At 37.2% G+C, this 23267-nt stretch overlaps 1 protein-coding gene, 1 long non-coding RNA gene and 1 pseudogene across 5 annotated transcripts; 1 reads left to right on the forward strand and 2 right to left on the reverse strand.

Annotated features, from left to right (window-relative positions):
• Positions 1–3811: 3811 nt before the first annotated feature.
• Positions 3812–6319, reverse strand: LOC137718237 (deSI-like protein At4g17486). The gene is made up of 3 exons (XM_068457751.2): positions 5482–6319; positions 4720–5007; positions 3812–4298 (listed from the first exon to the last, which is right to left on the reverse strand). Exons 1-3 carry the CDS (start codon positions 5618–5620, stop codon positions 4036–4038), a joined length of 690 nt encoding a protein of 229 aa, XP_068313852.1. The 5' UTR covers positions 5621–6319; the 3' UTR covers positions 3812–4035.
• An 8329-nt stretch (positions 6320–14648) lies between these two features.
• LOC148695290 (uncharacterized) lies at positions 14649–17927 on the reverse strand. 3 transcript variants are annotated; one of them, XR_015965131.1, is made up of 5 exons: positions 17673–17927; positions 16414–16477; positions 15675–15759; positions 15157–15395; positions 14649–14987 (listed from the first exon to the last, which is right to left on the reverse strand). It is a non-coding gene; the product is annotated as an uncharacterized LOC148695290 (long non-coding RNA). The 3 variants fall into 3 exon arrangements; XR_015965130.1 differs by having other exon boundaries at positions 17159–17927; XR_015965129.1 differs by having other exon boundaries at positions 16616–17927.
• Positions 17928–21046: 3119 nt separating this feature from the next.
• LOC137718851 (uncharacterized protein At2g39795, mitochondrial-like) lies at positions 21047–23267 on the forward strand (annotated as a pseudogene). The gene is made up of 3 exons (XR_015964965.1): positions 21047–21374; positions 21876–22206; positions 22577–23267. The product of XR_015964965.1 is annotated as an uncharacterized protein At2g39795, mitochondrial-like (transcript).

The raw sequence follows: 23267 nt of genomic DNA on the forward strand, positions 1-23267 counted from the left end.
TTCTGTGAGCGCAGGGGCTTATGGTTTTTATACTACAAAATCTGGATTACCCTATAATAATCCTACAAGGAATACAAGACCAAATCCTTGTACAAGTATGAGTTCTATTCTCAAGCCAACAGTAGAGTTTCAATCCAAACCAAAGTTGAATTAACTCTTATAAACACATTAAGACCTCTTTATACCAATATGAAATAACAATGATTATTACTAAATTGTGAGAATCACACTCATACTCTAACAACATGGACAAATAAAGGTGTACGAAATGAGAAAATATATGTATGAAAATTATTTACGTAACATTCAAAAGCCATTCACCATGGGATGATGCGTTGATCTGTATTTCGTACGACTCTTCTTCTATTTGATTTATATCGTTAGTGAATCACATAATGGTAGTTAAGGTAAGGATAAAGTGACTATGTGAGTCTTCTCGACTCCCAAATACACAGACTGTCGGCGAAACGACTATCTAATCCTTATATATATATATATATATATATATATATATAAAGTAACATTCAAAAGCCTAAGTTATATTCGTTACGAATAAAATTTGAGAATTATTGTCTAATCACATTATGGATGGAGTATTTTTCACTTAAACTCATTATGTCCTACCTCATGCGAAAATTGTTCTAATTAAACAGCCATACATTTACTCACATACGATGTTAATCCGAACGTTGAATTCGTTTAATGGGTAGGTTCATTGACAAATAAAACTCTTCATATAGGTTTCCTTTCTGTACTGGGTGTTGAAGCATCAGCTGCTGAAGTTGTCAAATTGGTGCAATAAGCCTTGTGATGTTATCCAATATGCACGTGTTTGTATGCAGTCTTTTCTGCTAATATGAAAATCCCCCACAGCCTACCAGCCTACCATGGAAAACAAGACTAAATCCACCTTAATTACTGCTCAAAGAGGTTCGCTTTCAGTCGGTATCATGCATGCATGCATTGCCTTCTTTGATTTTTCTTTCAGTTAACTTTTGACAGGTTTGTTTAGGGTACAATACCTTGATTAGTAAGAGAAGCGTTATGATCCGTCGCTAGCATGTCTACGCTGGTTTTAGAATTCATGCATGTAGAATTCAAAAGGAAAGATGCTTGCGCAAGTCACAAACCATGAATGTCTAAGATCAACTTGAATGCATTCACCGGATTCTATCATTTGCCCTTCTCATCATCATTTCACTTCAATACAATATACCCTGTTATCGATGTCGATGAAAATTCTACAATGTACCGATGCGTGAGAGTACTAGTGTAGTGAAACGATTGGATTTCCATGAATCATTGTCATTCTTGTGGATGCAAATTTCTGTTGTCTTCTCCTTTGATGAAAATGCACCTGCAAAATAATAACACCTAAGATTAAGGCCAAAAGCCTTACACACCCATGATATTTTTTTTTGGGGGGGGGGGTGCTTTAGCCAAAGAATCTCCGATGTCAAAATTAGAATTTGAGAAATAAGGTGTTTAGGAATTTTTGGAAAGAGAATGACCTTGCATTTTAGTGGGAAAACATGACTATTTATAGGGGAGTGACCGGCCCTGTTTGGAAAATAGGGCCCGGCCACGTATGGTCAAATTGTGAGTGTAATTGCAAGATATTATGTGAAATAATATCTTGCAATTAACTTGGCAATTAATCCCAAATTGAATAGGAACATTGGGAATTACCCTTTGAGTGAGGATTTGATGAGGAGTGATGAGAGGGTTTTGAATAAATATCATTTTGATCACCTTTGACTCTTCCTTGATTAAGCTATTATTGTCCGTGGTATGCGCGTGGGAATCCCGGTGTGCTTCGAGGGTAATTTTGTCATTTTGCCCAAAAATACATGTGTTGCCTCCATAATTTTCTTGATTATTTTTTACTTTACAATTCTAACCGTCAAAAACATCGGTGAATTCTGCACACCATGTATTGTAGAAAGGGAAGTGATTTTCACACACTCTTTTTAGCGTTTCATGCACTTTTTTTTTTTATAGCCATCAGTTTGAATAAACCAAACGAAATCAACAACCATGATTAAACAGGAGTGTGTAAGAAGTTTAATTGATGGCCACGATTCTCTTCGCTCTAAATCACCCTCTCCTTCTCTCCCATTTTATTTAAACGGTTACAATTAAGTCATGTCAACATCTTGTTTTAACTTTTTCTATAGAGAGAGAAAAACAAAAGAGGAAAGTGTGAAAGAAGGGGAACGAGTGGGAGGGAATTAGGAGAGGAAAGAATCCTACTCCGTGAAACCCTTGTGAAAAATCTCTGGTGTTGATTCAAGGTGGGGTTGAATTGAAGGTGCAGAGTTGTCCAGATGCTTCTTGTAAAAAGAGGGCAGATCTCTGTCAAATCTAATAAAAAGGCACAACAGAGAGAGAGAGAGAGAGAGAGAAGTAGGGTTTCACAGTTCACATGCAGATTGTTTGTCTTGTCTTTGCCGTGGACGGGAATGGGATTTGTCGATTTCTTTCGATACTATGTATCTTTACTTAACATTCACAAAACAGTGAACTGCTTTCAAGTAAAATTAATGGCATTCGTTTCTCCCCGTAAAAATGAAAAACGAATGTAATCACCGAATGATTCACATTGCTTAAAGCACAAGTTATAAAAATAAGTCAATGCTTTACTTGTAATTTGCAAGCCAAGTTTCCAAGTGCTTTTAAGTATGGTGGTTTGCAAGTTTCGTCATCATAGCCGGGAAACTTGACAATAAGTTGTGGTTGCTAGTTTTAGATATTTTCATTTTACTTGCTCGATTCACAGAAATGAAATAGAGTTATGAGGAGCTTATTTATGAAACAACCCGAAATTGAGGTGTAAACTAATATGTAGACACTATTTTTCTCTAAAGATATATTTTAATCTACTATACTTTACGAGGAAGATTGGAGATTCGAAGTAAGTACAAAAGGGGGCCACGGTTCTCTGGCCTAACCGAGATCTACTTTAGCAATCAGTTTGCTATTTTGGTGAGTCTTTAAAAAATAATTTTCATTAATGAAATCAACCGAACCACTTAGTATTATGATCTAGTAATATTCAACTTTACTTATAAGTAAAGATTATTGGGTTCGATTCTCACTAAAGGCAACAAAGTTATTATGGTTGGTCTATTGTAGGACTTAACCCATTCTTCCGCTTCTCAGTTTAGATTAAAAAAAATGCGACCAACCCGCATAACATCTTGTAGAACTATTGTTAATTTAGAATCCATAAGCTGAAGCCCAAATAGCAATTGGGTTATCATAATACTGTGTGAATTAGGCCTAAGTAAGCCCGAACTGAAACCAAGACCGGAACAATAACTCAGAAACCAACCACCGACATGAGAAAGTTTATCACCAACTTTCGAATCAATACATCTCAAAAACCAGCTCCAACAAGCTGTCTTTTACCTAATCCATAATGAGAAAACCCACTAGGGTCTCCCACCGACCTACCCTCTACAATCCACGCTTACATTCACAGACAAACTTTCGTAGGACTACCTGTCTATGATGGATTTTGCACTAGGCGGGACCAGCGTAAGATCGGATGAAATAATACAATTAAAATTGTGCTTGTTTGAGAGGCATCATACGGCTAAATCCTAACATTCGTAGGTTTGCACATGTGACTGAATTCTCATTTTGTATTGTCTCTTGAAGATAAGAAGAGGGTGGTGCTATCCACACACATTTTTACTTCCCACACACCTCTTGTTAATTTCTGTCTTTTGACATTCTTCGATTCATTCAATCCGAGGGTCGGAAATTGAGACGGTGTGTGGATAGCATCGGCCGAAGAAGAAACCAATTTGTAAACCATCACCCTTAGTTCTCACTTCTCACCAGTATGTCAAAATATGAAGCATTCTTTTTACAGAAAACAGAAGCACTTCAACAAATTTCAAGCAGCTGTTTACATAGCAGTTGGAACAGATTACATGATGGGAAAGAATTAGAATTTGCAATTCCTCCATTCTTTTGTGCAAATGAAATTCTAAAACCCTATAAAGTCTTTAAAACTAAAAAACGGTGTCAAAGCTTTAGAGTCAATGCCGAGGTTGAGGAAGAATGGATCAAAGATTGAGACGGAGGAACGCAGTGTCTTTGTCTACTACTTCTGCCTGTAGACGCTGCAGTGGAAGATTTTAATGAAGAGGGCCGAGGATTTGAGGATGCATTATTAGTCGAATGGCTTCTCAGTTTCTTCTTGTCTCCATTATAAACCCCGTCTGATCTTACTTGCCGAACCTTTGTTTCGTTCAGACCAGCCGGAAGAACACAGTTGCAAAAGAAACCTAAAGTTCACCAAAATGATGCAAATAAATTACTAGGGAACAAGAACAATCTCTGAGTATGAGTATGAATACTTTTCTAGTTAACATGTTCTCTAAATTCAGCATTCCGATAGAAATAAGTTGTCAAGTTTGCCTTCTAACATCGAAGACATCACGAAAAGATTATACAATAGGCAGATAATTAACAATATAGAATCATTTGTATCCAAATTGTTATTTTTCAATGAATTTTGAATCCTATGTGCAGTGAACTGAATCTAAAGATGCAAATTTATGATGATAGGGTAACAATTTAAGTTTCGGTTATCCTGTGGCATTGGCATTGATGGTATGCTACTAATAGTGGTTTTGTTTCGCAGTGGTGCTATACTAATAATGGCCGGACAACGAAAAACCTGATAAGAGATGTTTGATTTCTTACCAAGTCGAGCAAGGCGGTTGACCCAGCGAGGAATAGGCTTCCCCGTCAATCTGGTGCAAACATCATTGCAGAAGTGGTTGCAGTTCTTGGTGATAAGATGGTATGTGTTTCCGGAGTACTCCTCTGCTCGTTTCTCCATAAAGGCACGGACGTCCTTCGGACCTAAATCCGTTCTTCCGATCAAAATCGATTTTCTAAACACAAAGCCGGGACACTGCTTCGGTTCCACTTCGAAAATCCCAGTCGTTGCATGGTCATGAGCTCCAAAAGCATATTCAACGCCATGTACTACATCACATTACAATAAAGCATTTCATGCCAATTAACAAATACAAACATCTAATTACAAGTCTAACATAAAAATCTCAATCAATGGATTACATCATATCTGCGTGCTTCTACTACCCACAGTAACAAAAATCAATTCAAAAATTGGGAAAATTGCTTGCAATTGAGTTCAATGGAGAGTAAAGGTTCTGAATTTATCACACCCCAAAACATGAAAACTGAATTCTAATTACCCAAATTGCAAAATTTTCAGAATCAAATCACTCAGGAACTCGTTGATTCTTCCTAAAACATAAAACCCAAGTTCAACTGAATCGAAATTCCACAACCCACATCCAAAAATTTAGACTTTCATATCAATTTCTTCAGTATTCATTCAACCAAAACACGCAGCCAGATCTAAACTTTCTGGACAACCAAACAGAAGATAACCCTAACACAAATAAAAAACAAAAACCCAATAAAATCTATTACCTTGGACGCCGGAATGGTAGACTCCGAGACCAAGCCAATACGCGTACCCATTGATCGGCGTAAGATCGTACACGTTCAGATACACCGGCACCTTCCCAATCTTCTTCTTTCTCGGCACCAATATCATATTACACAACATTTTCTCTCTCTCTCTCTCTCTCTCTCTCTCTCTCCAGAAAAAACCAGAACCCAAATACTCCCGAACAAAAATTGAATTCGAATACAGAAAGCTCCAGCTGCCCCAAAAGCCAGCGAGAAGTGCCGAAGCCGAGGGCGCCTCGGAAATTCTGGAGGCTTCGGGAGGGCGAAACGGGAAGAGAAGATTCGGAGAATTTTGTTTTCCAGATATTTTTTTAATTTAATTTAATCCTTTTTCTTGGAGGACGAATCTTAGGCAGCTCCGGCGGCCGAGAGTGTCTACGTCGTCAGCTCGGTTTTATAGTAAAAAGCGGAAGCTTTTTGTATAGGCGGTAAACTTGCTCGTCACAAAAAACAGCCCTACAAGTCGAGTTATTTACGGAAAACTGCCAATCAAAAACCGAAACGTACCAAAAAGTAGCCGCCACGAAGACACCGCCAAGGAAGAGGAGAAAAGGAAACTTCTGTTAAAAAATGGGATTAGGCTTCTAGTGCTTTTTTTGCGACGGAAATCTCCAGCCGCTTGCAAAATCCTGTCATGTTTTTTTGGATTTTTTAAGGGAGAAAATGGTGGAGTTGGGAAAGGGAAAGGGGAAGGGGGAAAGAAAAAGGTGGTGCCTTTAACTTTCTTCCAGCCGAACGTATAAGTTAAGTCTTGGTTTGCCTTGGTGGGTGTGCTTTATGCAATATTCTTTGGGTTAATTTGTTGGGAATGGGATTAGGGGATTAAATATTGGGAGTATTTTTACTCATCATCATTTTAGTATAGTGTATGCTCATCATTTTATTTATCATTGTTAGATAAGTTTGAATTTTGAGATTCGTGTAGTGGATCAGAACAAATCTCAAAATTCAAACTTATCTAACAATAATAAACAGGGCGGTAATCATACACCACACTAAATGGTAGTGAGCTAGGGGTGGGTTCGGTTCCGTTCGGTTCGGTTTTTTACCAAAACCGGAAACCGAACCGAAATTACTGTTCGGTTCAGTTCGGTCCGGTTTTCTCTCGGTTTGTGTTCGGTTCGGTTTTTCTCGGTTCGGTTTCGGCCAGGTTCGGTTTTTTTTTTTTTTTTTCTCTTCCAAGTAGCTAAAAACAATTGTATGAAACCAACTTGTAGCCATTTTGTAATGAGTCACATTTCAACATAATCGTCAAAATAAGCATTCCAAATTTCTAATATAATCATTCAAAGACAATGAAATAATCATTCAAATTTCTAATATAATCATCCAAATTTCTAATATAATCATTCAAACATAATCGTCAAAGACAATGAAAATAAACATTCAATTCAAAGTTCAATTATAATCAAGTGTTCCAAAGTCCAAAGTTAAATAAACATCAAAGTTCAAAACTTCCAAAAGTCCAAACTTAAAATAAACATCAAAGTTCAAAGCTTCCAAAACTCTTCTTATGCCTTAATGGTATGAGAGTGATCCACCAACTTTTTCAATGATAATTTGCTTGCTAACGCTTGGGTGGCTTAGGGGGCAACATATCACCTTTTTTTGAACTTCCACTTGCCATTTCTACATACAAATAATAAAAGAAAAGATATTAATTAAAATATTATTTAAAATAATCTAACAAAATCAAATGCAATAAATAAAATTACCTTTCTCAACTTCTTCACAAAACTCCATCTCCTCAATGGTTGGCTCATGATGTAATGCAACATGAATGGACCTAAGCCAATTTTGAGTACATATCAAAGCCTCCACCATTTTTGGACTTAAAGAACTACGATATGGATCAATTATCCGTCCACTTGTACTAAAGGAGGATTCCGAAGCAATGGTTGATACGGGAATAGTTAAGATCTCTCTTGCAACACGTGCCAAAATAGGGTACTTAGAAACCCTATTCACTCTTCACCAATTCAATACATCAAAGTTCTCCTCTTCTTCTCCTTCATTAGGATCGGAAAGATACTTGTCAACATCATTATGCACAACCCGGGCTCTCTTTGCTTTTCTCATTTCACTTTTTTCTTTCAACTTTCTTTCTATTTCGGTCATGCTTGATGAAGAGTCTCCACTTGTCGTTTGAGAACTACCACCACCACTTATACTTTGTTGTGTACTCAAAGACATATTTTCATGAATCTTGTAAAGATCAATCAATAAGTCCTTCACCTCATTTGTGGCACTTTCAACCTTTTCTTCATCCTCACCAAATTGTATCTCAAAATAATCAACAACTTTATCTAATTTGTGGCGAGGATCAAGCACAAGTGCTATAAAAAGATATTGATTCATGTCCTTAAGTGAACCCCAATACTTGTCATATTTTTCTTGCATCAACTTGGAGATCATAGACAAAAGTTCATCATCTTTGTTTTCATGTAAGAGACTTTTGATCTTAAACAAATCACCAAAAGTAGTATGAACGGTTGGAGTATTAGAACAACATACTTTTAAAGTGACTTCATAAAAAGGTCTCAAAAAGATTGCAATTATCCCCGCCTCACTCCAATCATCCATCGAAGGTGGCCCCTCCCTCATATTATCATGATTGTCTTTAACAAAGTACGGAAGGTAATGACCATCATCTACTTTTAATCTATCAAAAGCCATCTTGAACTTTAAAGCCGATTCCAACATTAAAAATGTGGAATTCCACCTAGTAGGGACATCCAAAATCACAAGCCCTTTGCTCTCTATTCTCACTTTCTCAACACACCTTTTAAAGTTTTCCAACCTTTGAGGGGAAGATCTTACGTACCTAACCACATTACGAATGCTTTGTATGGTCGTATTCAACAATTTTATCCCATCATTCACAACCAAATTGAGGATATGAGCAACACACCTCATATGCAAATATTTTCCATCATGCAAGAGTGCATTAGGAATCCCCCACCCACTTATTCGGTGCACCAAGTCCCTTAAACCGGAATCATTTGCGGAAGCATTGTCAACCGTAATGGTTAACACCTTCTCTATACCCCACTCCACTAAACACTCCTCCAAAAGTTGAGCGATGGATTCTCCTTTATGATTTGGAATAACACAAAAATTCAAAATCTTTTTATGTGACATCCAATCATCATCAATAAAATGGGCGGTGAGAACCATATAATTGGTTTGTTGAATAGAAGTCCATGTGTCCGTTGTTAGACACACCCTAAATGTCTTCAATTGACTCTTCAATTTATCCTTTTCGGGATAAAACAAGCTAAGTACATCCTTAGCAATTGTCTTACGACTAGGCACTCTCCACATAGGACATGCTTGCATGAAAAAACGGCGAAAACCTTCTCCTTCAACAAAAGTAAAAGGCAACTCATCTATAATTATCATCTCAACACAAGCCTTAGTTACTTCTTGTTGAGAAAAACCTATAGCTTCCAACTTATCTTTCGTGCCGGCAAAGGTTAAGATCTTTTGCCTATTTGCGGCAAATATTTCCTTATTAGGACCGTAGCTTCTACATCTTGCTATATGGTTTCTTAAATTAGTTGTACCATTTTTATCTGGGTCGGCCATATATGATTGAGCGCAATACTTGCACAACCCCTTAACTCTACCACCCTCAATTTTTCTTTCAAAGTGCTCCCAAACTTTAGACCTTTCATGACTTTTTAATGATTCCAAAAGAGCTTCTTCTTTACTTACTTGGTCACTTTGGTCACCTTCTTTTGGAGTTGCATCGGCGGGATTTCCGGATCCACCAAGAGAACTAGGAGTTTGTCGAGGTGCCACCATGGTGTTTTGAGGCGGAGTTGATTCACCAATGTCCATCTAAAATAAGAGAATCATACAATTAATTTTTCAAATAAGAGATTCATTACAATTAATGAATTAATTATTAAACACAAAGGCAAAAATAATAGAAAGATATGACTACTTACTTCCGATGGTATACTCGAAGATGAGTTTGTTTGATCATGAGGGCTATTTGATTTTGATCTCATTGAGTTTGAACTTGAGCTTGAGGCCCTTGAGACCTTTGACGCCTTTGCGTTCATCTAATTCACACAAAACAATAAGAGGATAGTAGTTAGTACTACAAACTTATACAAAAGTAAATGTTAATCAAAACTGGCAAGCACATTGGTAGAAAACTAGCAAGCACATTATTATATCTTGAGAAGATGCAATTTCAAAAAGGATGGACTTCAAACTTTTCTGTAGGCAACCGGGGTTGAGAAACCCAGTTGGCCTTGTGGAATTGATAATTTGATAGTGTAATGATCAAGTTGTCTGTCCTATAGAGTATATCATACACCTCAAACTATTCGTCTTTCTCCTTGAGGTTTTGTTACTCAAACAACCAATGAACTCATGAGTTACACACAAAGTTATTTAAAAACACTTCAAAACAAACTTTTGCTTTGAAGAGAGAATATATGTGTTCCTAAGGGTGCAAGAAATGAATCAAATGGTAGAGAGAAGGGTGGTTCGAATTATCGTGCGAAGCACATGGAATTATGCATGCTGCTGCTTCATTCGTGGTTCACAGCCTCACACGGTTTTATGAAACCCCAAGACCTAACCTTTTGCCAGCTAATCCTCCCTGGTCCCTGCCTATTGAGTCTTGACCAAACCCAAAAACTAAAGGAGAAAAAAAAAAAGAAAAAAGAAAAAGGATACATGCTCTTTTTGAATGAATGTCGACCAGCTCATTAAACAACACATGGACCACCTCTACAGTCAATGTTATCAACTGCTACAACCTACAATTGTTTGTAAATACCATATTAGCCTCTTGAGATGTGCTTACGTAAGTGTTAGAATAATTGGGCAGAGTTAAGAGAACTGTCGTATACTTATACACGTATGTCTTAAATACACAAAGCGAGTGAGAAAGGAAAAACTAGTCACTCACTGTCACGCACTCATACAGTCATACGAGTCATATGGATGTCCCATAGAGGCGGAACAAAAAGGAGCCTAAACCTTTCATGATTTCCCAACACATGATTTCCCAACAACCTGAACCTGAACCTTTCATAACTTGACCTAACAACCTAAACAACCTGAACCTGAACCTTTCATAATTTAACGATGCCAAGTTTCGAAATGACCCAACAACCTGAACCTTTCATAACTTGACCTAGACATGTTACCAAAACAAACACTTTATGATACAAATCAAAAGGCAAAAGGCCTTTGGCAAAAGGCATGACATGTTACCAAAACAAACGCTTTATGATACAAATCTGATCAGCAGAAGAACTCACACAGCTTATACGTTTCAAAACCAATTTTCTTTCAAGAGAACCAAAAGAAGGAACTTTCAACAAGGTGCATCCAATTAACCAAACAAAACTTGTAAAGCTTTACAAGCATATCTTAGCCTACAGACAATTCAAATGATGAACATAATAAAAATCCTTACTTTAGTTACAATTTTACAAAATTAGGGTCTGTTTTCATAATTTCAAGCAATTGGATCTTTTCCCTCTTTGTTCTTTGGATTAAAATTTCACCAAAATTCAATACAATCATGTATTTTAAAAAAATGGAAGAAAAACCCTAATTTTAAACAAATTGAATGAAGACATGAATTGGGGGAAACAGATGGGTTTCAATCGAAGTTTTCAAACAAGAAATAATAGAGAATTTTTGAAGCACCTGAGTCACTTCTAATGATAACTCGCCCGACGCCCACTGCTAATTGTTGATGACAATGCTCTGACCTGTTTAAGACTCGAGCTTCCACTTCCAGTGTTCTGACCTGTTTAAGACTCGAGCTTTAGAGGTTTGGTTTGAATGTAGAGCAGAAAATAAAACGTGAGAGTCACTAACCTTTTGCTATGAGTGAGAATGGTCACCACCGCTGGCCTAGATGGGAATGAGAATGGTCACAGCAAGAGCTTGAAAGAGGATGAATTGGGAGAATGGTCACAGTGAGAGCTTGAGCCTTGAGAGAGAATGAGATTGACAGAGTCTGAGAGAGAGATGAGGCTAAGAGAGGATGAAGAAGACCGAGAGCGGAGAGACTGAGAGTGAGAGCCTTGGGAAAACAGGCGAGGCGAGACCGAGAGCGGAGAGACTGAGAGCGGATGAAGAAGACCCTAGGTTTAGGTTACACTCGAGGTAAAACGGTGGCGTTTTAGAATTAGGATTGTTAATTAATAAAATAGCATAAAACGACGTCGTTTTGAAGACTTCGGTTCGGTTCGGTTCCCGAACCCCAGAAACCGAAACCGAACCAGACATTATTCGGTTCGGTTTGGTTTTTTTTTTGTTCGGTTTTTTCGGCCTCGGTCCGGTTTTCGGTCTGGTTTTTTTCGGTTTTCGGTTTTTCCAACCCACCCCTGTAGTGAGCAAAAATGCACTCTTAAATATTTGACCTTGTTTATTGGCACTAAAGTGGGAAGGAAATGGGGAATGGGTGATGTTAGGTACCATGGTACGTAGGATGGATCAGAACGCAATGGGATGGGACGCACTCGTTTCATGTTTGGTGCGCCAATTTGCCTAGGACGTGCTATCCCGTGGAATAGATTTTAGTCAATTTTTTGTGCCACCCTCCCCCTGGAACGACTTGTTCTAGCCTATGAAACACAAAATTATAACTTTTTGGACAACAATACCCCTCCTTTTTTTCATTGATTTTCACTTCGAAAATTAATCAAAATTCTAGAGATCTCTCCATTTATGCACAATTAGCATAAAATATTCATTAAAAATCAAAATTTACCTCAACAGATAAACTCAAAAACTGAGTTCTCTTGTTTTTCCGGGATATCAAGCTTCTTTGATCGCACTTCAAATTTTCTGGGAAACTGAGTGACAAAAACCCAACAAAAAGCAATTTTCTTTGTGTTTGATTTCTATATTCAAGGAAGAAAAACAGCAAAATGAAGAAAACCCATATCAGATAAAGGGTTCCTGAGAAAGCCAAAGAGAGGAAATTTTATGGGGAAACAAACACGAAGAACAGAAGGGTACTGGGGAAAGCAGGTGAAAGGACGAGAGTTATGAGAAGAGTGGAGGAAGAAAAGGAAGAGGTAGAAACCGATGATGGGTAATCTGTAAAGGGTACGATTGTCATTTAATCTTTCGTTCCATTCCGACCTGAGCGTACACCAAACATAGTATAGAATCTCCGTTCCGTTCCGTCCCGTTTGCGTACCAAACGGTACCTTAGGGAGGAGAGCAATTTACATTCTGAAACGTGTTCACCGATGCGTTGTGTTTTGATTTAGTAATATAATTTTATGTTAAAAACCTTAACATGTGTTATAATTTTATTAGAACGAAATGCCACAGTGGTGAATCCATTTTATTAAAAAGATGATTAGATGTGGTTCAAAATGTGATATCTGTCGTTTTTCAACATGAAATTAAGGACAAATAGGAAAGAATAATCTTGTGCTCATAAATTTCTTTGATGCCAAGATGCAATCGGTTTGATAGCAGTGTTATTTCAGGTGGTGGCGATATACTTCTAAGTTTTTGCCAAAAAGTATTTATAAGGGTTTTTAATTGTCATAAAACGCCTTGAATCATCAAGAAACAATCCCAATAGGTCCAAAGTTTTCCTATTAAAGTTTACTATTTACTTTTTTGATATGGACAAATGGGAGATTTGTGAATTTATTTTAGTTTATAGTCTATCGTAGATAAAATTTACAAACTAAATGATGTGTCATCAATAAATAATAAACATGTTTACCTATAATTAAGTAATATTTCAAGGGTAATGGTAGAGAGACTAAATTTGTAAATAAAATTTACAAATTAAATGATGTGTCACCAATAAAAATGGACATGTTTATTAATGTTTAAGTAATAATAAAATTGTCAACTTCCATATCATTTACTTTTTCAAATTTTGTCTACAAATTTAGTCTGACTAGCATTATTCACACTTCAATCATCAACTTCCATATCATTTAGTTTGCAAATTCAAATTATTAATTTAGCCTCCCTAGCATTACTGCTATGATAAATAATGGGTAGTGCTATTCACACATTATTTCTTACCATCCAAACAATCTTGTCATTTTTATCTATTAATCTTCTTTCGTTCATTAAATCTAATGGCCAAAAATTAAAAAATATGTAAAAAGTAAAATAGGTTTGCGGATAATACCATCCTAAATAGTATCACAGTAGTGTTGGCTTTATATATTAGGATACAAGGGTGAAGAAAAGGGGAAGAATGTATGAGGTAATTTGGGTTCCACCGTTTGCATGATTGGCTTATGTGCCCAATGCCACGAGCTACTGTCACGTACAATGGAGACAGTCTCGATTTCACCCTTCTTTCTAAACCTATTCTAAATCTAATTTTTAAACAATTAAGAAGCTCAAACGATAATATTTTAATAGCTTCTTAAATCTTGGTGTTATACAAAATTCGGATATTAATGCACCAATTTGCAGGAACCAAAGCTACCAATTCAAGGCTGCAAATATGTATATTTTATTTTATTTTTTAATTAATTGTATTTAGATTTATTTGCAAATCCCTTATTAGGATATGAACAACTTAGAGAAAGACATAGCATTACAGTAACATCATCTTTAATAAAATATTATTTTATTTTATTTTATATTGTACAGCTGCTTGTAATTTTTTAGTACTTAATTGTACTACATTATCACGCTGACGTGTAATATAATTCCCACATTCCAAAATAAATTATGATTAATGCACCAAATTACTATTACGCACCCACATTCTTAATACCAGTCTTTCTGCACGCACTCACGCACGTGCGAAATAAATTTTTTTAATCACGACGTGCTACGCATGATTTACACATTTTAGATGTACTTATATGTGAGAATTGGTTCAATGTATAAAAACATAAATTAAAGGCGATTATTAATTTGTAAGCGTTATGGCTATCAAGTTTTAAATTAGTGAATTAGTTGATTATGAACTAAAACCATAAAATGAAATGAGGCAACACACACACATTTGAACCATGGCCTACAATTCAGACAATGTTAGGAAGATAAACCATGTTATATAAATCATCAGCAATGACAAATAAAACATGTCAAACAAAGAGTTAAAACAATCAAATAGGCACTCATTAGGCGAGAAAGAAGTTGGAACAAAGTGGAATGCTGAGCCAAAAGTATATATATTTAAGAAGAATGTGTAATCCACAATTAAATGGAACAAAGAAGCGATGACAGAAATCACTTACCATGGTCATAGTTATTTATTCGGTACTCAAATTGTCTTCAAGGTCCTTTCAAATGTGATCAATTCAGTCATTAATTCTTTGATAGATTAATTTCTACTAAACAGTTATTAACTCTTTCTTTCTCTCTCTCTCGTGCCTTTTTCACACTATACAACCCCCGTCTCATGGCCAACCTCTCCATCCTCTCACAGTCGCACGAAACAACCCAACCTGCTCTGCCTCGGCCAGCCTTCCCTAGCACAAACCCTGCGAGCACAAAATAACTAATACAAGTTTAATTGAAGCAATTAAGAAGACCAATGAAACATCATCATAAAGTAATCAATGAAAGGTGAAAAAGGTACCAATGTTAATAGGTGGAAAATATATCAGAAAGTTCAAGTGTGAGAAGGAGAAAAGAAAGAGAGTATTATACCTCTAAAAATGGTGACAGAAGACCTATGCATGACCCTGCCTGGTCTTCACCATCCTATTAGATTTTGTTGTGATTCACTTGTATCCATGGTGTGGAATGAAAAACCACGCACTAATTTTTCAATTATGGAAGGTGAGGGTGGCTGGTAGTTTTACAGTTACCTGCAGAACATGGAATACGGTGGTTTCTTTTCCTCTACAGTGGGTTCTTCACGTTCGATTTATATTCTGTTTTATAAACTGTCCTTGATAAAAAAAAAAAAATTGAAGTAAGTGGAGTGGTTGTGACACGCCCCGATCCCGATGTCCGAGGGACATTGAGATGGCCACGTGCTACCCAACACCTGAGGGTGACGAAAGTCATTTAATGAATGCATATGCCGAGAACATGTGAAACATGCATATAAATTGCAGCAAAATAATAAGAGGTGACTATTCATTTCTACGTGAAGATAGTGATAGTGCATGACATGTTCATAGTATACATCTAATTCGGAATACAACGGAAGGTGTTATTACAATGATGTCAAAGCAAAGATGACGGCACGATATCACTGGTAGGGGAAAACCTCGTAGTGCGGGTTATAAGCCTCGTTCCTATGTCCTGAGGGGGCGCAAAACAAACATGAGTGGACTAAGTTGATATACATATATATATATATATATAATATTGAAACAGTTATCAACATACTAACCCCCAAAGTTTTATGAAAACTAATAGCATAATATGTGATAGGATTTCCGAAACCCTAGCATGCCATAAAAACTTTCATAAAACATATATCATATATAATATGCTAACTAGTGGTATTAGTATTGTCTGAAGGCATATAGAAATCTTCCTTCAGAACACTTCCTTCACAAGTATCAATCACTCATAGGCTCATACAACACCCAACCCGTAGGCCAATATAAGTATGATCGCCCGTAGGCAAAACAGTCACCACAACATTGAATATACTCTTTCCAAACATAAATACATATATCTCAAAATCATCTTCATAGCATATAGTCATCCATCGTATATACTATAAAGAAGTGTAAAGAAAACATGTTCATAAATAGTATATAGTCATCCATCATATATATTGCAAAGAACATAAGTTTGATAAAATATGGTATTCCAAAATATTCGCAGTAAAGCATGATATATCATAAGTGTATATCTACTTTACTCGTAAAACGTAACCATTAAATCATGCTTTTCTTGTATTCATTTATACTATTAAAACATGCATTTTAGAATGAGTCTACTCACAGATACTTCGTCGTCGAAGAGCTGTACGAAATAGGAATGACGGAATCGCTGCTAATAAATGCACCTAAGCACATAAAGGGTACAATTAACAAAATTATACTCCAACGATTGAATTTCAGAAAACGAACATCATAAATGGATTCAAGACATCAAAAAAACATAAAGAGGGACCTCGGGTACCCCCACGCACCGCCCTACGAACCTTTACACGCCGTCGTGGGTCGCAGAAAATTCATTGATGCCGCCATGGACAGTGGCGCGTGTACTTCACGCGCTAACGCCGACCACATGCGGCTAGGCTACTGGGTTGGACCAGGTTTGGGCCTGGGTTCTTGAGCTTGGGTTTGGTGGGCTTGGGCTTCGCCACTGGGCTGGGTTTTAAGGCCCAAAAGGCTTGTGTCTAATGGGTTTTGGGTCAAAAGGCCTAGGCTTGAAAGCTTGACCCAAAGCAAAAAGGTTTTGGGATTTTAATAAATAAAAAGGGTTATAGGGTTAACGGGCCAAAGGCCCGAGTTCAAAATGGCCCAGAGGCCTTAGTGACATAGGGGTTAGGTTTAGGTTTCCACAGAATTGGGCTTTTGTTTAGGCCCAAATGCCTTAGTTCTATGGTTTTGGGCTTGAAGGCCCTTTCTTCACTGGGAAAAAAGGTTGGAGCCTTCCGAGCTCCGGTCGCCATCAACACTCACCCTAGGCTACGATCTATGCACCTAAATGAAGCTAGAGACAAGAGCGAGAGATTTGGTACCTTCAATTAGTCGTGGGGTGGCCGAAGGGAGCCGGGAAATGCCTGGAAGGCTACGGGGTTCGTCGGGAAAACTCTCGGGGTTTCTAGGCTGCGTTATGCTTCACAGATACGATGAAGAGAGAGAGAGGTGGTCCTCTCGAGTTGTTGGTGGTGTCATCAAGTTTTGGGTGTAAGGATGGGTGTGTGTGTGGGTAGATCAGGAAAAGAGATATGTGAGAGAAAAAGAGAGTGTGAGAGTTGACTCGGGATGGGGGAAATGAGAAAGAGATAGGGTGAGTTAATGGGCTACCACGTGGCAACCTTAGTGACATATGGGTTGGGTTTGGGTTTCCAAAGAATTGGGCTTTTGTTTAGGCCCAAATGCCTTAATTATATGGTTTTGGGCTTGAAGGCCATTTGTTCGTCGGGGAAGAAGGCCGAAGCCTTCCGAGCTCCGGTCACCGCCAACACTCACACTTAGGCTATGATCTATGCACCAAAATGAAGCTAGAGATGAAAGGGAGGTATTTGGTACCTTCGATTAGTCGTGGGGTGGTCGGAAAGGGCAGGAAAATGCCTTAAAGACGACGGGGTTTGTCGGGAAAACTTGCGGGGTTTCTGGGCTTCGCCGTGCTTCACAAAGATAAGGGAAAGAGAGATGGGTGGTCCTCTCGAGTTGGTAGCGGTTTCGTGAAGTTTTGGGTGTGAGGATGGGTGTGTGTGTGAGAAGATCGGGAAAGAAGAGTGCGAGAGAGAGATCTGTGAGAGAAAGAAGAGTGAGTTAAGAGAAAGTGTAAGAGTTGACTTGGGGGAAGGGGGAATGAGAGAGAGATAGGGTGAGTTAGTGGGCTGCCACTTGGTAGCTAAAGAGAGGGAGAGAATCTAGAAAGAAGATTCTGATTAGGTAGAGGATAGGGGACCAATTTGTAACTTCAATAAATCTTTGTGGGTTTTTATCTTCTCTTTTATTTTTCTTTTACTTTTCTAATTTTTAATTCTCTTTTTGTTTAACATATTTTTTTCTTTTTGACAAAAGTACCCCTGCTATTTTGTTTCTATTATTTTCAGCTAGTTGTAGATTTTTTTGTTTGAGGGCTTTATAGTCCATTTTGTTGGTGAAGCTTTGAGACATCAAACTCTTCTTCTAGCTTTCTAATATTAAAGATGATGATATCATTTTAGTATTAGAATCACTAATTCCATATCATTTATATAATGAAATATCACAAAATTATAATTTTAATATAAGTATCTTGTCACACATTAGTTACATACTAATTCCCTTTTTTCGTATAGCTTTGGTCGCTCTAAATCGTAAGACCAAATTAAGCCTTTGCGCGACTGAACTTTTTATAGTTTATTGGACAATATTTGAGTGGTTTCGTTAGTAATTTTTGGTAGTGATACTTTAGGTCCCCAAATCAAACAGTATGACCGAAACAAAGCTAATGAACTCAAAGAATACATCCGTAGAAGTTCAAAATCAAGTTAAGATTCTAGAATTTCGTTCACTTTCCATTAAACCAACTCTTTAAAGTTACACAACTAAGATTTTAGATCAACCATAATAAGAATCAAACTCACGAAAAAAGTTGAACCATTTCTCAATTTATACGTGTTATCCTTGTGCAAGAACAATGCTAATCCTTTCATCTCATACAATTGATATTGAAGAAAGGAAAAATCAAGTTCGAAAACCTGTGTGCATGAGTGAAATAAAAAGGTTTGTCATTGAGGTTTGTATTTTGCGACGCAGTCTAACAAACAACTATATGCGTACGTTAGCATGCATGCTTTATCTTAACTGCATGAACGAACCCATGTGTCCAGATAAGCTGATGATGTGCTATGCGACAACTAAATCTTTATCTAATAATCTTTGATTGGAAATTTGAAACCCTACCAATACCAACAATCATCGAGTAACCCATTTTTCATGATACATGTTGGAGCGTGGGGGTACAGTGTCAGCATTTTCATGTCTTATCATTCAAGGGATGGCCTTAAATTATGGACATGGATCTTCTCTCTAGATCTATGCATCCTAATCCTAAGAATCCACCAAGCCGGACCACTGAAATTTGATCGAACGGCTACAAATAGGGGCTCACTTTAAAAGTTGTAATAATTTTAGCTGTTTGATCAAATTTCAATGACTCGAACTAGTGGATTCCTAGGATTAAGATGCATGGATCCGAAAAGGATTCATGTCCTTAAATTATTACACCAACCCATGGGTCATGTTAGGTTTTTAGGACTCCCACGACTTATGTGAAAAGAAACGTACACATATTCTTCTTATATCATTAGCATGACATGTTACGATAATGGTGTATCAATAAAATAGGCGTATAAATAAAATAGGCATACAAGGGAGAAAGATTTATGTGAAAAGAAACGTACACATATTTTCATATCATTAGCATGATATGCTTCCCGTAATTCGTTCATAAGTAATTGATTGAAGGTCATCCCACTCTTCGCTAAGGAGCTAAGTTGGGGGGGGGGGGGGGGGGGGGGGGGGGGGGGGGGCCCAAAAAAATTTGTCATCTAAAATTTTTAAGTCATAATTCTATATAATGTTTCACGCTTTTATTCTTGTTTGGTTTTTAAAACTGAAATGCTTTTGACTAAGTAGCGAAAGTTATGTTTGTAGCTCATTTTACTTATAATTTAATGATATTTGTACATTTATAATTAGTGAGTCCTAAAATTTGTTTTAATTTAAGTTATTATTTTCTAGCATCAATACATTATCCTACTTTTTTTGAAAAATTATCGTAAAGAGGGGTTCTTTTATAAATTTCGCGCAAGGAAATCTCAATGATGGCCCTGATCAATATAGTGTAATTAAGTTGCTATTCACTCATGGGATTCCAGGCCAAAATATCATTATGAGTTGATATTTTTCCGTAAGCAAGCAAGAGATGTATCCCTTTGCCTTTGCATTTACAAATTTATCGTGATGAGCATTGTAGATACAAGTGCATATATCCTCGTTTACGTAGAGTTGATAAATCAATCATTGAGTTGTTAATAGATATCTATTAAGATCTATTTAATTTGATATCACCGCCATATAAGGGTGAGGTTGGTAATGATGATGATGATGAAAGATAAAATCAAACTAAATGAGTCTTAATTAATAGTACACATTAACAACCTAATAAATTGATTTGCTACCTCTACTTGTACTTAAGAAGCATTATGCATTAATGTGCAGTATACTTTGTATAACCAGACCCCCTCTTCTTTTTTTATTTTTTATTTTTTATTTTTTTTCAGGAATAGTGGAGCTATCCGGTTTTGTTGCCATTGCTTTCACTCTTTTTCAAGCTTTTAATTAGGAGGCATGTTGGGTGGTATACAAACCAAGTTGTGGCATGAATTTGAGCATAAGATGGGATCTACAAATGACACCTACAAGAGCGACAAGTAATTAAGAAGGCACAAACCTCTAATTAATATCTTGCATTTCAACTTTGAAGCAGATCAGACGAACCAACGAGTTATCAGTCTGATGATATTTCTCTTTCATAACTTTGAAATAGGTCACAAATTCGACTTTCCGTCACCATGGTTTATTTTAAATAATAATAATAATATTGTACATGTGAGTTAGGGTAATTAATCAGACCAGCATTACCATCTTCTTTTCTATCCAAGTTTGAATCTCCACCCCGGTAGCCTGAGAATCCGCATCTTATTTTTGAATTAGTCAATTTTTTAAGGCCCAAAATGCAATTTTTTCTGTTTGTATCCACCAATCCAGGCCAGGCCAACTCATGAATTTATCCGGGGTTGAAACTTCTTCTTCCAAATTTGAATGGGCCTAATTTAAGGCCCATTAAACGTGTATACACATTTGAACGTTCAAGGCCCAATTCACAAATCCATCTTCTTCTTCTTCCTCCCAATTATGTTCCACTGTTAACTTAAAACCCCCAAAATCCTTAAACCCTAAATTCAAAAATCCGATTCCCAACCCCCAATGGCTCGACTGATTCGAACTGCGCTAGGTGTGCTTCCAATTTTTTCTTCTTCCGCATCCAAATCCATATTCAAAGGCGTTCAGCGCCACCCAAATCTTCCGCCGCGTAAGGCAATCTCAGCCCTTCTCTTGCACAGCAGACTCTATGCTTCTGAAGCACTTACCCAGTCGCCCATGGAAGCTAACATTCTTAGAATTCTCAGGAACGAGGTGGAGTACCAGTCCGAGTATGCTCTTCCTCAGCAGGTTGGTCATCCTCCTTTCTTATTCTTAGCTTCTGTTTGGTTTCCGAGGAAATTGCAGGAGTAGAAACTCAGAAAGAAACAATCTTTATCAACTTGATTGTTCGGGGGTGTGTTTTTTTTTTTTTCCTGATTTCTCAATTTGTATCGAACTATAGTGATTATTTGATATTTAGAGTTGGAGACCGTTTCTGTAACAATGAAAAGCGCTTCTATGATCTAGAAGCACTTTCTGGGGAAGTACCTGACATATGTTTCTTCAGAATGTACTGCGGAGTGCTTTTTCAGGATGCACTTCCGAATGCTTCCAGTGCTTCACTTGGATTTTTAACAAAAGATTCAACGTCATTCTAAAAAAAAAGCACTTATAGCAAAAACCGCTTCTTAGCAAAAATGCTTTGTCTATAAGTAATCTCAAATGAGCCCTTATAAGTGTTGATTCTGAATTTCTCATCCACATTCATATTTGTGATGGCATTTTTAACAATAACTATAATCATTACAGCCTGCTATGAAATTCGAATCGTTTACAGTGCAGGATCGGCCGGGAGAGCAGTGGATTACAATGAGAAGGAAATTAGGAGAGACTGAAGATATTAAAATTGAAGTCACTATGTTTGATGGGTATGAAACTGTTCGTAAAACTGGAGATGATAGCTCCGGGGAAGACGTGCGTCTTCACCTTAGTATGCTTGTTGATATTATAAAGGGGGGTGGTGGTTCCAAGGATTTGGAGTTTCTGTGCTCGGCCTGGCCGGATCGTTGGAGGTTCAGAAAGTTTATGTTCTTGAGCGTGATCGAATGCTGGCTAAGCCTTATATGGGACCTGATTTCAGGTACAATTTCAGGCCTCCCACATTGTATTTTCTGTTTTTTGGATTGTAAAGCCGTTGTTTCATATTTGTGATCATGTATATGAAGCACCAAATTGTTTCACTTTTGCATTGTAACGCTCTTGTTTCATTTTTGCAATCATGTGTATGAAGCACCAAATTGTTTCACTTTTGGATTGTAACACCGTTGTTTCATTTCTGCGATCATTTTTCAATCATGTATCTGAAGCACCCTATTTACAATTCATTTCTTCTATCTCATCAGTCCTTATTTACGATATCAGCCTATCGATTTACCCTTAGCCTATTATTTTTGGTTTGCGGTCTTGGTTTTGGTGGCGAGGTGACCTTGTTTTCTTGTTTTTATGGGCAGGAGTTTGAATGGAAGGCTTCAACAGAGGCTGAGAGAGTATTTAGAAGCAAGGGGAGTGACTGATGTACCACATGATGAGCTTTCTGTTTTCTTGCATCAGTACATGATGAACAAAGATAGAATAGAACTGATCAAATGGCTGGGTAAAGTTCAGTCGTTCGTGGAAAAATAGAGCGGTAAATATCTAATAACTCAAATTAGATTTTCGTTCATTCTTTTCTTCTTGCTGAAAGAAATCTACCATTGATAAGATAGCAGGTTCTGCCCAAGGCACCCATTAAAGTTTAAAATGTGTGCAGCTCCTGAATGTTGTAGTATTTACTTAAGTCCGCAAGGGAAATTGACATTTGAGATGCATCTGTGATTGGTAGGCAGATTTGGAGTATTCACGTGTTGTTTTCTGGATTTCTCATTAGCCAAAGCTGCAGATGAAGTTTGACACAGCCGGAGGCTATCGGCTATGCATCCTTCGTTGGTCTTCGAAGTGTGATGAATTAATCGAGTAAGGATTAGTGTTTCGAAATGTCACTATTTTGTGGAGTTTGGCGAAGAAACCAAACCCACACTTAAATTTTACTTAGTTTAATTTCGATGGCAATTGATAATGTTAGTGAAAAACACTTAAATAATCAAATTATACCCATTGTGTAATAACAGTGCAATAATAGTTGAGTCTACAGTTTTCTTCTTA

The sequence above is a fragment of the Pyrus communis genome, chromosome 8 (genome assembly GCF_041283825.1).
Source record: "Pyrus communis isolate YQ-2024b chromosome 8, ASM4128382v1, whole genome shotgun sequence".
Taxonomy (NCBI): domain Eukaryota; kingdom Viridiplantae; phylum Streptophyta; class Magnoliopsida; order Rosales; family Rosaceae; genus Pyrus; species Pyrus communis.